The sequence below is a fragment of the Pogona vitticeps genome, chromosome 7, assembly GCF_051106095.1.
Source record: "Pogona vitticeps strain Pit_001003342236 chromosome 7, PviZW2.1, whole genome shotgun sequence".
Taxonomy (NCBI): Eukaryota; Metazoa; Chordata; class Lepidosauria; order Squamata; family Agamidae; genus Pogona; species Pogona vitticeps.
The window spans coordinates 12,536,758-12,552,289 of record NC_135789.1 but is presented as its reverse complement, the minus strand read 5'-3'; the positions used below and the strand labels follow the sequence as shown (position 1 = coordinate 12,552,289).

The window sequence follows — 15,532 nt, the reverse complement described above, 5'->3', positions numbered from 1 at the left end:
CCCCCTGTCCGGCAGCCGTCCCCCCTGCCCCTCCCCCGCCAGAAAGAGAAGGCAGTCGCCTGGACTTACCCAGGACCCCAGTGGCTCCTGGCCCGGCGGCCATCTCCGTCTCCGCCGTGGCCCCCCGTTTGCTGTGCCGTTCGCCCTCCTGGGATCCCGCGGGAGCCGGTCCTGCCCCGGGCTCAGGCATTGCGGCTGCTCCGGCTTCGTTTTGGCTCAAGGTTGAGGGCAAAGAGGAGGAAGGCTGGACCACAAAGAGAACCGCCGCAGCATCGCAGTGCGGCGGAGTTCGGCCACGGGAAGCAGGCGCCTCATCCGAGCCAAGGCAGAGCGAGGGGGTGGCCCCCCATGCCGGGGCCAGCCAGGGAGCCCGGCGGGGGCACCATCCGGACTAAGCACGGGGGGGGGGGTGTCTGGTGCCTGCCTCCAGGTGCAAGGGGGGGGGGTCCAGGTGAGCAGCACTGCTTCGTCTCCCGTCTCTCCCGCCTGCTTCCTCTTCCAGGTCCAGGAGCGCTCGCTCGCTCGCTTGAGAGGAGAGAGCAGCCGCCGCTGAAGGAAGGACAAAGACAGGGCGGGATGGAGAGTGAGGCGGCGGGGTGGGGGGGGAGAGCAGCAGTGAGGATGATGATCAGCAGCAGCAGCCGCCGCCGCCGCCTCAAGTTAAAGGCAAGGAGCTTTTAATAGTCTGGTTGGCCTGCATCTCCTCAGCGCCATCTGCCCGCCTGCCCGTGCGGGTCGGGGAAAAGCAGGACGGTGCCCTTCCTTGGCAAGGACCGCGGGCGTGGCGGTGCTCCTCCTCCACCACCACCCTGGGAACTGGATCCGTGCAAGACACTCCGGGCGGGATCCAAGGCTCTTCATTTGCACCACGACTTTGGGGGGGGGGGAAGAGAGTCACTATTTTTTACACGGTTCACACATCCCGCAAATGTTTGCATTCAGCTGCATTAGATTTCCTGTGGCCGTTTTGCACACCTTTGGAAAACTTTCCCCCCAAACTTCAGAACAGAAAGTTTGTAAAGAGGAAAATGCATCTTCTTTTCCCTTTTTTTTTAAAGTTGGGATCCGGCTTAGATTTATCACCAGAGGAGCCACCTTCTTCAACAGACGGATGGCTGGGAAAATAAAAATAAAATAAAACAGAGAAGACCAAAGGCTTAGATCGGAAGGCCAGCAGAGTCAGGGTTGAATTTCATAAATCCTAATTTGCGGCAGTTTTGCTATTATTTCCTTGCTCAGTTCTTAGGCTACGACCCCCTTATCTGTCCAACCATCAGACTTTTTCCTCTCCCTAGTGTAAATTTAATTCTATCCCAAGCTTCCACCTGTCCCGATGAACTCAAGATTATTTTCCTAAAATCAGAGCCAGAACGACATCCAAACCAGAAGAAACATTTCTAAAGTCTCCTCAAAATAAAAAAAATCTGCTACTTCTGTGGCCATCTTGTGGCCAGGAGTTCCACAAGCTAAACAATGCATTACATTTTTAAAAGGGGTTTTAATTTCCTTTGCACCAGGTTGTATTTCTTTTAAATCCAATTTTGCTTATGGAGTTCGGGTTCTAATTATTACATAACGAGACAGAAACCGATCACAAAGTTGGGACAAATTTTGGCAGCCACTCGCTGCAGGTCGAGAGTCAGCCCACGCATCTGCTGTCTCTCGCACCCAGGTTCCGTCTAGGCTGATTTCATAATTGTGGCAATTAGCCGCTCAAATTGTCAGGGACGGAACTGGGCTGGTGAGCATTAACTGCTTGCTACACATAACATTTACTCCAAGTAGCAGATGAGAATAATCTGCAGAGACAGAGGTTGGGGGTTCGAATCCCCCGTGGGGCCTCCTCGAGAGGCTGGGCTGGATGATCGCGAGGGTCCCTTTCAGCCCTGCAGTTCTAAGAGGAGGAGGATTATCATTATTATTATTTGCTGCTTCCTCCAGCCTTGTTTTCCTGCCTCGTCTTGACGTCCAGTGGCATCTTAGCCCCAAAGGTCATGCTGTTATTTCTAGATGCCAACCGGGGACATGTTCGGGTGTAAAAATACCAGCAAAGTAACTTGACTCGGGAGAATTGGCCTCCTTGCTGATTCTGAAATTTTTTTTAAAGGAAGACATTGATAGATTGCTTGGCTGACGTGGTAAAGGGGGGGTCCCTTTGCTTTTTTTTTAGGTGGGGGGAAGCCACAGGTGGGGAAACACCCTTTTCCCAGAAAGGAACAGAAGGTGTAGGAATCAGGATTAAATATCATTTGGAAAGCCAAGAGTGCTGAGATCCCAACCCTGCAGATTGTTATGGGATTCCTTTAAGATAAGCGTGGCTGTACATGGGTTTAAAGGGAGAAAGACGGGATCTTAATAAACGGAAATAAATAAGATGGTGGAATCCTTCCTGGATAATCAAGATTCTATCAGATGGAATACGTGGAGCCACCCATTTGAAAAGAAAAGCCACTGACCATGTGCAGAGTGTTCTTCTGCAGTACACTGAACACCCCCCCCCCCGGATGCGCCTCCACATCTAGGATCAGGAAGGAGGCCACATTTTCTTGGTGGAAACCTCTCACTTTCAAGCGTGGAAGCCCAGATGTTTGGGTCCACGTATCACCTTGGCCACAAATTTCCTGGGGTGGTGGTGGCATTTGTCGGCCGAGCAAAACTATGTCTGACTCTGTTTCCAGGTCCACCCTACAGGTCTGTTAGGAGGATCTGTCCAGTTACGGCCTATTATGAATTGCCGAAAGCATGATCTAAAAACGAATATAAGCCACTGTATGACATCTGGGGCAGAGACTACTCTGTATCAATGCAAGAACTGCTGGATCGCTCAGGGGTTTAGGTCTGTGGATGCTGAAGTTGGGAGTTCGATTCCTGCACAGTGCCTCATTGATGGGGGATGATCCATAGGGTCCCTTCCAGCTCTACAGTTCTAAGATTAGGATCCGGTTCTAAGCCCTGGGAGTTTCCTCTTCCAGCACTGTCGCTGGTTTCATTCTAATGACCTACCCATAGTATCTTAATACAGCCCATGTTGTACAAACTGTTTATCTTTGATTGTTTGGATCAGTTTGGAAAGGCCGAGGCTCCCCTTAGATTTCCCACACCCTCTGCCTCCATGCGTGAGGGCAGCTTAGATTCAAACAGGCCTTTAGTTACTCACCTCCGTTCGTTTCCTCTCCTGGAAAATGGGGAGAACCGAAGGACTTTACAGAAGTTTATTAACTCCTTGAGAGCCTGGTGTTCAAGGAGAACCGATCCAAATCAATAGAAAAAGAACACAGAGACAAGCAATAAACAAAAAACAAAATAGCCATTAAATAAAGCTAAGAATGGGAGGAGTCCCTGCTATGGCAGGGCTGAATTTGAGCACCAAATTGGGTTTAGGACAGGAGAGGGTTGAAGTGGCCCCTTTCCCTGAAATCTTGGAACTACACATCCCATCAGCCTAGCCAAAAGTGAAGCAGCATGGGCTTTAGAGTCCATAAAGCCTCCAGCATGGCTTCCAATTGTGACTGGGGCCTCAGAGGACCACAGTCCAGCCTGGCCCACCTTGCAGGGCTGCAAGTAAGGACGGCAGAGGGAGCTGAAGAGGACAGAAAGCCTGCTGGTGAGCGAACGAGGAGAATCAGAAGCTGGGCGGAAACAAAGGACAGCTTGAGTAGGCAGACAGAGTCATGGCACAAAGAACAAATACTAAGAATTGTTTTAATTACTCTGAAGTTGAGAAGATTAATCAGCACCCACACCCTTGGACGCAGGCAGGCGGGCGATTTCCATATTGCAAAGTTTTCCGAATAAAAACAAACCTTTTGCAATGTGTAACTCCCAGAATGAGCATCTTCCAAGCCTTCTGCCTTCCCCCCCCCCACCTGACCAAAGCTGAAGGGAACCCAGGCCTCCTGCCCCCCCCCCCCGTGCCCTGGGAAGGGGAGAAGACAGAGAGAGAAAGAGGCACAGGGGTAAATCTTATGGTTCACAGGCCAACCCAGCTGTGCGGGAGGGCAGCATATTTTAGGGGTGATTTTTTTTAGTGAGGGCTTAAAGGTAGGAAGTGGCTCCAGGTTAAGTTCTTTGCTGGCTAGCTTCCGCCGGCTGGGCAGGGAGCCAGACCATAATAGGATTTTTAAAAGCCAACACTATAAAACAATTATTTTTTTGAAAAAAAAATCAATAATAAAAAAAACAGGTCCGGAAGCTTCCTGTTTAGCTCTGCCAAGCTGCAGAGAAAAATCTCCCCCCAAAGTAAGCAAACCAACCCCGCCGCCCCCACCTGCCCCCCGTGACGTCATCCCGGGGCTCAAAAAATAAGGTTTTTTTCGGGGGACCATGATTGCTACGCCTTGTTTTGCACACAGAGGGGTAAGGAGAGCAAAGTCAAATGCTCCCACCCTCGGAACTGGGGAAGGGCTGGGCGTTGCCGCGCTAGGAGCGGCTGCCTCTGGGCATGCACAGACGGCCGGCGGAGCCATACTCAAGGGTTTACAGGTGCAAAATACACGTTATGGCTTTTATGGGGGAGTCTTTGCAAGGAAACTGGTGCCATTCCAGGACGGGATGAAGGAAACGTTTCCCCTTAAGCCACGATTTGCAAGGAAGTCCTTGAATTCCTTTCTCCCCCTCCTTCCTTCCTAATTTTTAACCCCTACTTTCTCCCCCACCAGCCCCCCCAAAAAGCCCAGGAGCGAAGCCTCACCTAGAGCACGAGATGGGTGGAAAAGAGGACAACGCCGCCGCCGCCAGCCACGTGGCATTTTTTTTTAAAAAAAGAATGAATTACTGTACGTTCCGCCTAAAGGAACGAGGGAGGAACGTCCGCCTGCACGCGCCACGCGCTCCCTCGCTCTCACCTTATCAGCCGCAGGCGGCCACGCCCCCTCCCTCCCCTCCCTCCCTCGCAGGCCGCGCCCCCTTCCCTCCCTGGGCCAATCCGCTTGTGCACGGAGCCGCGCTGCCCTGCCTTTGAAGCCGGCGCATGCGCCATGCGGTCCTGGCCGAGGGAAGCCCGGCGCACGCAGTAAGGGGGTCTTGCTGAGCCGCCCCCTTTCCCCGGCTGCCTGGGGCGGCCATGTGGCCGACCTTGCAGGGCGGGCTGCGGGTTGCAAGGCAAGCCCGCACTTCCTCCAGGCGGATTTGCAGGTGGGTGGCTTTAGGGGAAGGGGGAAGGGTCAGAAATGGGGTGGGGGGCGGAGAGCGGACTACAACGCCCATCATCCCCAGTCAGGGATTTCTTAGGAGAGGAGCTTTTCCAGTGCCTGTGAAGGAGGTGACATTTACTCTTCCTTACCTATTATTGTTTGTTCGATTTATCCCATTATATACAGTAATTAAATCTCCAGACAGTTTACAAATAAAGCAGATGCAGTAAATTCCAGCGGCTACAAAGTAGCAAAGAAAGAATAAATTTAAAATACTTTAAGGAATAAAATCCATTCAGCATATGGTAATTAGTTGTTTCCAAGCAGCTTCATCACCTTAACAGCTTGAGCGATTTTTTTAAATAAAAGGGAAATCTGTAAAAGATTTCAATTCCAAAATGCACCCCATTGTTCTGGCCTCTTATTCGGCTGCCCCAAAGCAGTAAAAAAATCTTTGCTTTTCTTTTGACGCAGGTTGTATGGTGTGGATGCCACAAGGGAGACTGTTTTTGCCCTGTCTTCAGGCCACGGGAAATGCGGGGTCGCCGTGATTCGAACCAGCGGCCCAGCGAGTCGCTCAGCCTTGCTGAGCCTCACGGGGGCCAAGGAACCCCCTCCTCCGAGAACTGCCACCCTGCGGAGGATACGGGACCCTGGGTCTGCCGAAACCCTGGATTGCGGCCTCGTCATGTGGTTCCCAGGTTGGGAAGTCTTGTCATCGCCTTGCGCCGCTTGTTTGTAAAAATTGAAAACTTCCAAACAATCTTTAGGACACGGCCTGGCTCCTGAGCCCATCCCATTGAACCGAATGGGGTTCAGATCAATGGAGTTGAGTGGATTGACTTCAAAGTGTTAACGATGACATACAAAGCCCTAAACGGTTTAGGGCCTCGATACCTGGCAGAAGCCTTCTCCCACCTAGATCTACTCAAGTCTCATTCGTCATAGTCTGGAAAGGCAGCTAAGGGGTCTGACGCCGAGAGAGGCCCGGAAAGAAAAAACAAGAAACCGGGCCTTCTCGGCAGTGGCCCCTCAGCTTTGGAATAGCTTGCCGCCAGAGATGTACAGTGGTGCCTCGCTTAACGAGTGCACCGTAGAACGACGAATCCGCATAGCGATGGGGTTTTAGCTGTTGCAAATGCGATCGCATACCGATGGCCCTGTCAGCAAAAATCGCTTTGCGAAGATCGGTAAGCGTTTCGCTTACCGATCTTCGCAAAACGAAGCCCGGCGATCAGCTGTTCAGCGGGTTCAAAATGGCCGCCGGAAGCCCCAAAATGGCGGGGCGCAGCGTTTTCGCGCCCTGCCCTCGCTTACCGAGGGCGTGAAAATGGCTGCCGGCTATGGACAACATCGCTGAACGGTGAGTTTTCGGCCGATTTGGAATGGGCTTCCCCCTCCCATTCAGCGATGTTTTCACATAGTGAGAGTTAATCCGGAACGGATTAACCTCGCTATGCGAGGCACCACTGTACCTGGAACCCTCGCTGGATGTTTTTAAGAGGCAATTAAAAACTTGCCTCTTTGGACAGGCCTTCCCTCCTGCCAATACTTGAGTTTTACTTTTTCTTGATTTTTGCCGTTCACTTTCCCATCTTGATTCTATTATTCTTGTAGATTTTTAATTGTTTTTAATTGTTTTAAAACCTGTTTTTGTGCTCAATATGTTGTGAACCGCCCTGAGTAGACTCCTGTCTAGAAGGGTGGGATAAAAATCAAATAAATAAATAAATAAATTAAAAGTGTGGTTGGACCATAGCAAAACTGGAAGCCATCATTCTGAAATATCTTAAAAGGGAAGGGGGTGGGAGCGGAAGCTTTGTTTGTATTTATTGTAAATATTTCAGCATATTATACATTGATTTTTCTGAAGCCCCTCGGGCCAAGGTGGTTATCCATAATATAATAAATTATACAGTTGCATAATATTATTCCTGGTGGTTTTAAAATCCTTTAAAAATGCAGAGTATAGTAAAATAAAAACCAGGGTTGCTTGAGGCCAGGTTCTCTCAAGGATTAAATGCAAGCCAGGCCAGACTCTGAGCTCTCCAAGGGAGGAGAATTTTCTAGATTTTTTTGACATGCTTTGGAATAGTTTTCTATGGTTGCAAGCAGTGTTTTTAAATATATAACTTTATTTTAAAGCTTTGATTTTGTTCTGTGTTTCAGTCACCCTTTTTAAATCCAGCATCACCTCAGGCCTCTCTTTTTTTAAAAAAAAAAAGCCCCCCTGCTCTAGCCCAGCTGTGCCTCATTGGGCTGAATCCGGTGACAGGGGAACGAGTTCGAAAGATGTACACCTCTCTCGTTTACCTGCAGGTCCAAATAGTTTCACAGGAGAAGACTGTGCGGAGTTCCATGTTCACGGTGGGCTGGCTGTGCTGGGCGGTGTCCTGGAGGCTTTGGGTGAGTCTGGCTTCCACTCCCTAGCTGTACAGGATGATGAGGAGCCCCCCAAAGGGTCATCAAGTCTGAACCTCTGATGAAACAAGCCATCCCCACCTCCAGCATCCACATAGGAGCATAACCACCCTGTGGATGCTGGAAAATAGAGATATACCAGATGCAAGGCATGGCATGGTTTCAGGTATACGTACTCTAGAAATACATATGAAGAGATATTTTTAATTGGATAAGTGAATCAGCGGATACCGATCCTGTGGACAGTGGGAGATCCTCCTGTATATGAGGCCAGGCCAGGCTTTCAATTCTCCAAGGGAGGGATTTTTTTTTTAAAAAAGATTGTTTTGACACTCTGAGAGAGAAGGCTTTCTGGGTGGCGGCTGGTCCTGGCCTGTGGAACTCCCTGCCACAAGAAACTAAGGCTGACCAGAAGGAGACCCTGCTGGGCACCGCATCAGCTGTTGTTTGCACACCATGGTTTCCAGACCTGATAGAATCCAGGTTGCCTCCTTTGGTGTCGGCTTTCATCTCCTTCGCCACGTGGGCTCCCTGGTGACTTGGCCAAACTTTATAAAAACAGGGTTCTCCCTTCTGGCTCGCCAGCGTGATGGGGAACCAAGGAGAGGGTCCTTCTGTCTAGACCATGGGGTGGGCTTCGTGATGGGGCAGAGGGAGGGTCTCCTCCTGAAGGTCAGCGTCTTCTCCTCCTCTCCAGGTCGCCTCCCGCAGCTCCGCCTGGCCGAGCCCGGGGAGTTCACCAAGCGAGCCTTCCAGAATGGAAAGCTTGACCTGACGGCAGCGGAGGGGCTCGGGGACCTGATCCACGCCGAGACGGAAGGCCAGCGGCGTCAGGCCCTGCGACAGATGGCGGGGGAGCTGGGGGAGCTCTATCGGCGGTGGAGCGACTCCCTCACCAAGGCAAGGGGTGGTTGTGGGTTTGAGAAGGGAGGGAGGGAGGGATGGGCGGGCAGACTCACATGGGTGTGGGACAGGCCACGAAACTGGGAACTCGGGCCCCTCTTCCTTCTGCGTAGAAATGTCCCCTGTTCACCCAGGAGCAACAGGTGCGGTCCGTGGCTCTTCTCGTTCCCGCAGAGAACCACAGTCCTGTGAGGTAGGCCAGGCTCACACAGAGAGGGGGGGGCTCCGATCATTCATAGCTAGCCAGAGGAATCAGTTCTGCAGAGGATGGCCAGGCAGAGAAAACAGACCTTCAGAGGCCGTGCGTGGGTCCTGGCGTGTCTTGTTGCCCAGTGGAACTCCCGGCCACAAGATGTCACTGGGAACAACCCACCTAGGTACCTTTAAAGGGGTATTAGGGTGAGATTCAGGGGATTAAGACCATTAGGGGTTACCAGCCCAGATGGCGACAGAGCCAAGATGGGAGGCAACAGTTCTCTCCTGCTTTGGGTGTCTGCTAATTTTTAGTTCCTGGGAAAATCCATTTCTTTCTGGCTTCTGGGTGCGTTGTGGCTGATCTCAGGGAAACTGGACACCCGTGGGGCCAGGAGGGGGTCCTTATCACCCGTCTTTGACCCGGCAGCCTCAGGCTTCCCCACGCCAGTGGGGTTAGAATCCCACCTGGATAACATGCCGGCTTTTCGGGGTGTGTGAAAAGGTTCCCTCCGAGCATTGCACAAAGCAGCTGCCTTATAGATCAAGCTGGCAGAAGAATACCTGGGCGTGTATTGAGTCCTCTTTATGTATTTAATTAATTTATCTACTGCCCATGTAGCCAGAGTCCACTCTGGGCGTTTGGCAATGTGATCAAACAGTAAAACATCCCTACAGATCTAAAAGCAAATTCGGCGTATCCCACAGACCGAAATGCAGCCGCCGTGAATCCATGACACGTTCTCTGTGGTTGCCGGTCTGAACTTTTTCCACCTACTTTTCCCCGCTTGGAAAGATGAGCAGTGCTCGCTGCTCACCTTTGCCCCTTGGCGGGACGTCTCCAAATGGCCAAAAAATGGCTTTTTTCCCCCTGACTGTCCGATGGAAATAAGTGGTTCGGTCATCCTGGTTTGGTGGATGGGGGATTATTGGGCTGTTTTTCCCCGCAGGCACTGGCTCACGTGGAAGCTTATATTGATTTCAGCGAGGACGACAACATTGAGGAGGGGGTCCTGGATCAAGGTGAGCCCACCCTTGCCGGCCACTTTTTTCTCTCTCTCCACCCACCCACACACACCCTGACATTTTCCTTAAGCCTTTCCAGATCCCTACTTTGTCTCAACTGCAAAACCCAGAAGCCACCGCTTTTCGGGGTGTTTTCTGTTCCTTCCAGGACAGCTGTGCAATGGAATTTATCCCATTTACAATTATATTTTTACTCCCTGCACAGTGGAAGAGGTGGTTGCGTCGCTCGAGAAGCAGTTGCGGGAACACCTGAAAGATGGACGCCGTGGGGAGCGGTTGCGGGACGGGGTCCACGTTGTGATTGCGGGGCCCCCCAACGCTGGGAAGAGCAGCCTGCTGAACCAGCTGTGTGAGTTGGGAGCTGTGGCGGCTGGTTAGAGAAAGGGTTTGGTCCCGGCCGGATCTGGCCCACCGAGGCATACACACCCCCCCCCCCCGGATGGCCGCATCCTCTTCCCCATGGCGCCACCCTTTTGTAGGCTCTGTGGGTTTCGTGGTCTGGAATCAGATTTGGGGAGAAAGAAGGTTTGATGGGACCAATGATTTGGAAACAAAATAATAAAAACAAAATAAACCCCCTAGGTCCCCAAACGGGGTTAAGAAGTTACTAATGTTCCTCACAATGGAAAGTTACTAATTTTGCTTCCCGAAACACTCACCCTTTTGCAAAGCCCAAAGCTTTCGCCATTTTCTCCAGCTATAGGGTTTGCTTTAATGAGATTGTTCAGAGCGGGTGTGTTTGAGCTGAGCTGAATTCGGATATAAAGAGGACGCGTTTAGCACCCGGTGTAAAGACAGGATGCAGAGACGGGAAGCGCTCTTCTCTGCCTGTCTTCACCCCCGAAGGCCACCAGGGGAGGATAGAGGAGCTGAATTCCCAGTTGGCGCTGCATTAACCCAGTACGTGGCCTCTGAAGGCCAGCGGCCCATCCTTTTCTCAAAGGGCCTTTTCAAAAGCCTTTTATATCTCTTACATCCTCCTAAAGTTCACTCGCATTGCGATTTTTCATTTGACAAACAAGCTTCTTTCCTTCTGTATTTCTCTCCGATAGCTTGTTATGGGGTGGCTGATAAACAGAATAAATAGAAATCGATCGGGTCATTCTCTGCTCACCTGAAATTCGCTTTAAAACCCTTCAAACTGGCCGGGGAGATTCCCTAAAATCGTGCCTTAATTCTCTCTTCCCCTGCCATCCTGGCTCTCATCTTTACCAGGCCAGAAACCGGTGGCCATCGTTTCCCCCATGGCAGGGACCACGCGGGACGTGGTGGAGACGGCCTTGAATATCGAGGGCTTCCCGGTGGTGCTGAGCGACACGGCCGGGCTGCGAGACACCCGCGACGTGGTGGAGATCGAGGGAGTGAGCCGGGCTCGCCAGAGGTGAGGGGAGGAAAAAAAAGGGGGTTGTTTGGATCTGACAAAAGACCACCCACCCCACAGCCCCCGGTGCTCAGCCAACCCCCTCTGAGAAGAAACAGGTCTTTTCAGAGATAGACTGCCCCTGAAGGTGGAAGCTCTGTTCACAGTGACCGGTGATCCAAGCCAGGGAGAGGTCCTCCGAGGTGCTGTTTTCTTTTCTGTTCTCTTTGTAGGGTGAGCACGGCGGACCTCGTTCTGGCCATCCTGGACGCGGCCGAGATGGCCCGGAGCCACGACCGGCTGTCCCCTGCCTTGCTGGACGTCCTGCCACCCGAGGAGCCGAAGGGGACCCCGCCCTACCTTCTGGTTCTCAACAAGTCTGACCTTCTCGGAGAGCAGGAACGGCGGGACCTCCTTGCAAGCTGCTCCCGGCAAGAGCTCTCCCCGGCCTGCTTGCTCTCCTGCAAGACCGGAGAAGGCATCGGGGCCTTCCTGCAGGCGTTGGGAGAGCAGCTGGCCCACATGTGAGAATGGGAGGAAAAGAAGCAGGGAAGGGCGGGCGGGCAGGAAGAAGCATTTGGGGGGGGGGAACCACCACCACCACCCCCGGACTCACTAATTTACTCCCTGACTTCATTTGCGTGCAAGTGTGTTCAAACTGTTTTTCTGAGCAGCATCTGCCATCGCCGGAGGTGCAAAACCTGGCAGCTCTCAGAAAAATAATTCCGCAGGAGGAACCCCTATATTCGCGGGAGGTGGGTTCCGACCCTCCCTTCCGCAGATGCTGGAAAACATGGAGGATAGCAAACGCTACCATAATAGGAAACCAATGTACATAACCTGGACTCTCGTGGCCAGTAATTCTGGTAATTTCATCATCAGAAATATATATACTTCTTTTTAACATTTTCAGATAAGCGTATCAGTGGATACAGATCCTGCGGATAAGGGGAGTCCTACTGCAGATTATAGAGAATTAGAAAGCCATAGCGCATGGTGTCTAGAGTACATTGAGGCTCACCCCCAGCGGATCTCTTTTTTCTCTCGCCCTGCAGGTGCGGCGACCCCCTCGTGGGGTCCCCCAGCCCCACACGGGCCCGTCACCACCTCAGCTTGATGAACTGCTTGGAAGCCCTGGGCCGATTCGGACACTACCTGGAAAAGGATCTGGCCCTGGCGGCCGAGGAGCTGCGCCGCGCCCGACGGTCTTTGGGGCAGCTGACGGGGCAGGTGGGGGCCGAGGAGCTGCTGGCGCTCATCTTCCGAGACTTTTGCATCGGCAAGTGACAGGAGGCCGTGGGGGACTAGGGACTGGGGGGGTGAGACCCCAGGAGAGATGGCAGACCTCCGAAGCCACCTTCAGGGCCTCGAAAGCGTGTGAGTGTGTTTTCCTTCTTGCCCCGGGAGAGGACGGGTGTCCTCACACTCACGCACCCCCCCTTTGCTCCCCCGGCCCGGTCTTTTCCTGCCCTGCGGTTCTGTCCCGAGGTTTTCCTCGCTCAAGAGTACGGGGTGGGGGGGGAGAGAGAGAGAGACGGAGACGCTGGTTTCCTGTCCCCCCCCCCCCCCCGCGGGCAGCTCCTGCAGCTGGAAATCCAGTTCAGGAAGCGTCTGGCCAGGGTTCTCCCCCTGCAGCCCTGTTTCCTCCCGTGGGGGGGCAGCACCCCTTCTCTAGGCATGCCAGACGTAGGTGTCTCTCCCCCCCCCCATTCAAACCCTCACACATAGAGAGGGACCCAGGTGTCCTGGGTGCCTTGAGTGGCGTTGCAGGTATTTAAGGCTGGCCTTACTCTCGAGTAAGGCAGGGGGTTTCCGACCCCCTTTAAAGCAGCCACCGCAGTGCAGAGAGAAGGAACTCAACCCCTTTAAACCCCACCCCCCCAGTTAGACTTTGGTCGCCTTTGGTGTCCTCAAGGATGGCAGAAAACAGGCCAGGAGGGCAGAGCCGAGATCCGGGCTGCAGGGGCCAGACCTCTCGGCTCAGACGCTTGATCACTGTGCCGGTCCTCATGGAGGACAGGAAGCCTCACCTCGCCTTCCGTTCTCTCCCCCTCCTGATCCATCCCAATCGAGGGGTCCTGCGCCCATTTTCTACCCCCGCGGAGAGCTAAGCAATGACTTGGCTCTGGGAGAGGCGGCCGCTTCCTGCTCTGTCCAGGCTCTGGTGGAGGAAAGAGACCCTGAAAAAATATTATTTTTAGTGGCTGAGAAGGACATGTTCCTCTCCACCTTTGCAAGACGGTGCTGTGGTGTTATTAAAGGCATCCTGGCTTGTTTTTTTTTTTTTTTAAGACCTCCTGGAACAATAAACACAGCCAAGGTGGGGCTGCCAATGGCATTGTTATGGATGCCCGGAGGGGGAAAAAAAAAAGGAAAAATCTGGACCCTTTCCCTCCGGTTGCCAAAAAACATACGTTTGTTTAACGTGGATTGTTTTCGACAAAGGAAATGTGAAAATTAAGCAGAAAACCAGACGGTGAGGAACAAGGACCACCAAGGAGTGCAGACCAATACAGGAGTGCGATTCGGGAGTTCTAAGGGGCACCCCTAAAGGTCGTCTAGTCTGACCCGGTGTTTATGCAGGTTAGGGGTGGTTATGAATCAGCAGATACTGATTCCAGGGATATGGGGGTCCTAATGTATTTCTAACGATGTTAACTAGAACTGGCTTCCAGAGGGAGCCAGATGCTATGCTAGGTAGAGCATTCACTCTTCAAATACTGTTCAGTATCATCCACGTTTCAGCATCCGTGGGGTGGCTTGGTCCTATTCTATAAAGTGATGGCGTGAACGCTTCAAAACAAGGCTGGAGATGATTCCGAGTTCAACTTCAGCATTCTGGCGACTGCAGATGGGCCATGTTCAACCTATAGGATGGAAATACATTAACAAAGCATCGGATTGTGAGATATTTAAGGAGCTCCTAACCTCGTTCCCGCTGTGGTTTCGTCCTCTGTTTTCTCGTGACTGGAGCGGCATTTTCTGTGCCTGGGAGGTGAGATATTGAAGGAGAGGTTCTACTTTGGCCAGTGAGTTTCTGTGGCTGAACAGGGGGAATTCGAACCCAGACCCGCTGAGTCCTAGTTTAACGCTCCACCTGCTGTACCCCACGGGCTCCCACGCTCTGCTCACCCACAACATGTGTCTCACAGTCGTGGTTCCCAAATGTTTATACTCGGTCCAGAGAGGGATGACCCGCCTCGCAGGGAGGTCGCACTGGGTCCTGGGGCAGCATCTGTTATCTGATGTCAACAGGAGGACCTTCTTCCCGGGGAGAACAATGAAGGTCAATAGAGGCCCTTTCCTGCCCAGCCACTAACCCGCCCCGGGTGTTCCCAGAAACGTGACGAAGTTTCTTCTAATGAGAATTTGATTAGGAGAGGAAGAGAAGGGACTTTCTCCCCTTCTGGCTAATCTCCAGGAGAAATATCTGGTCTGGTTGAGGTTGCTGGTTCCTTTTTTTCTGTTTACAAAGAAAAAAAAACCCAATTAAGTAATTCTCTTTTGTTTTAAACCACCACGGATCGTTTCCAACATTCGTTATGGCTACTTTTTTAAAAAAAGTTAATTTTCCTGGTTGTTTAATCCCACATGTATTTAGTTTGTTAGACAAGGTTCATTCATTTAATTTAATCATGTATTTAAATTAAACCAACCCATCAAGTCTTTATGTACTTGATTTAAGTAAATATTTGATTTAGTGGAATGGTTATTTAACCTGCTATTTAACCTGCAAATGAACGTTTGACTCCCGATTTTTAACCTCCCAAAGGACTGCTTCTGTGCCCCACATGTTTCTCTCAATGAGGGGACTCCCGACTGACCTTACCCAGGACAGGCAAGGATTCTGCCCCCCCCCCCCCCCGAGTTCTGCAATGGTGCAATTTGATGGCACTATATTCTACATGCATTCCTGTTCTGTGCCCTTCCTCATATTGGAAGCTGTTTTGTGCTGGATGAGGCCCTCAGTCTGTCCTGCCCGGTTTTTCCAAATCTGGCTGATGGGTACAGCTCTCAGGACTTCTCCAAGCGGACGGGTTTCCAGGCCTTCCTGGAGATGCTCCCGGCAGGAATTGAACCCGGTGCTGCCATCAGGCAAATCGATGCTTCCCGATCTCAGGTCCCCAGATGGTCTTCTGACTATCACGCCCAGAAAGCCCAGTTAGCTCCGTTCATTGACCGCTGCCACACTTTTTAAAAAACGGTGGCATTTAGGTTAGGTGTGTTGTTTTTTTGCGTGTGTGTGTGCGTGCCATATGTCACATTTTTGCTGATTTAATGACAGTTCTGTGGAGCTCTTGGTCCTTACAGGAAATGTGCCACATCAGGAGAGGATATTTATCTTTTCCTTCCCTTCCCTGTGGATCTGAGTCAACTTGGCCCACCTCCTACGTGGCTAGGGGAAAACATCCATCCTCACTGAGGTCTAGCCCCTTGGGGCGTGGACCTGTCCGATGTTTCTTTCCGTGGTGAAATCGGGAGCATGCCTCAGGTTTTC

The 15,532-nt window shown here is 52.0% G+C and overlaps 2 protein-coding genes across 4 annotated transcripts in view; one reads left to right on the top strand and one right to left on the bottom strand.

Annotated features, from left to right (window-relative positions):
* The window catches only part of ANO8 (anoctamin 8), a 34,853-nt gene extending 30,004 nt beyond the window's left edge, over positions 1-4,849 (bottom strand). The window contains exons 1-3 of one of the 3 annotated variants that reach the window (XM_072977840.2): positions 4,691-4,849; positions 3,158-3,231; positions 70-1,115 (exon numbers count right to left, since the gene is read on the bottom strand). In XM_072977840.2, coding sequence (XP_072833941.2) covers positions 70-190 — 121 coding nt within the window. In that variant the 5' untranslated portion in view covers positions 191-1,115; positions 3,158-3,231; positions 4,691-4,849. The remainder of the gene's footprint in view (positions 1-69; positions 1,116-3,157; positions 3,232-4,690) is intronic. The other 2 variants (XM_078379010.1, XM_072977841.2) reach the window with 2 other exon arrangements.
* A 121-nt stretch (positions 4,850-4,970) lies between these two features.
* GTPBP3 (GTP binding protein 3, mitochondrial) lies at positions 4,971-14,740 on the top strand. The gene is made up of 9 exons (XM_020781065.3): positions 4,971-5,133; positions 5,607-5,833; positions 7,452-7,538; positions 8,251-8,453; positions 9,599-9,671; positions 9,880-10,023; positions 10,890-11,055; positions 11,268-11,558; positions 12,090-14,740. The coding sequence occupies exons 1-9, from the start codon at positions 5,063-5,065 to the stop codon at positions 12,319-12,321; spliced, it is 1,494 nt and encodes a 497-aa protein (XP_020636724.3). The 5' UTR covers positions 4,971-5,062; the 3' UTR covers positions 12,322-14,740.
* Positions 14,741-15,532: the final 792 nt, after the last annotated feature.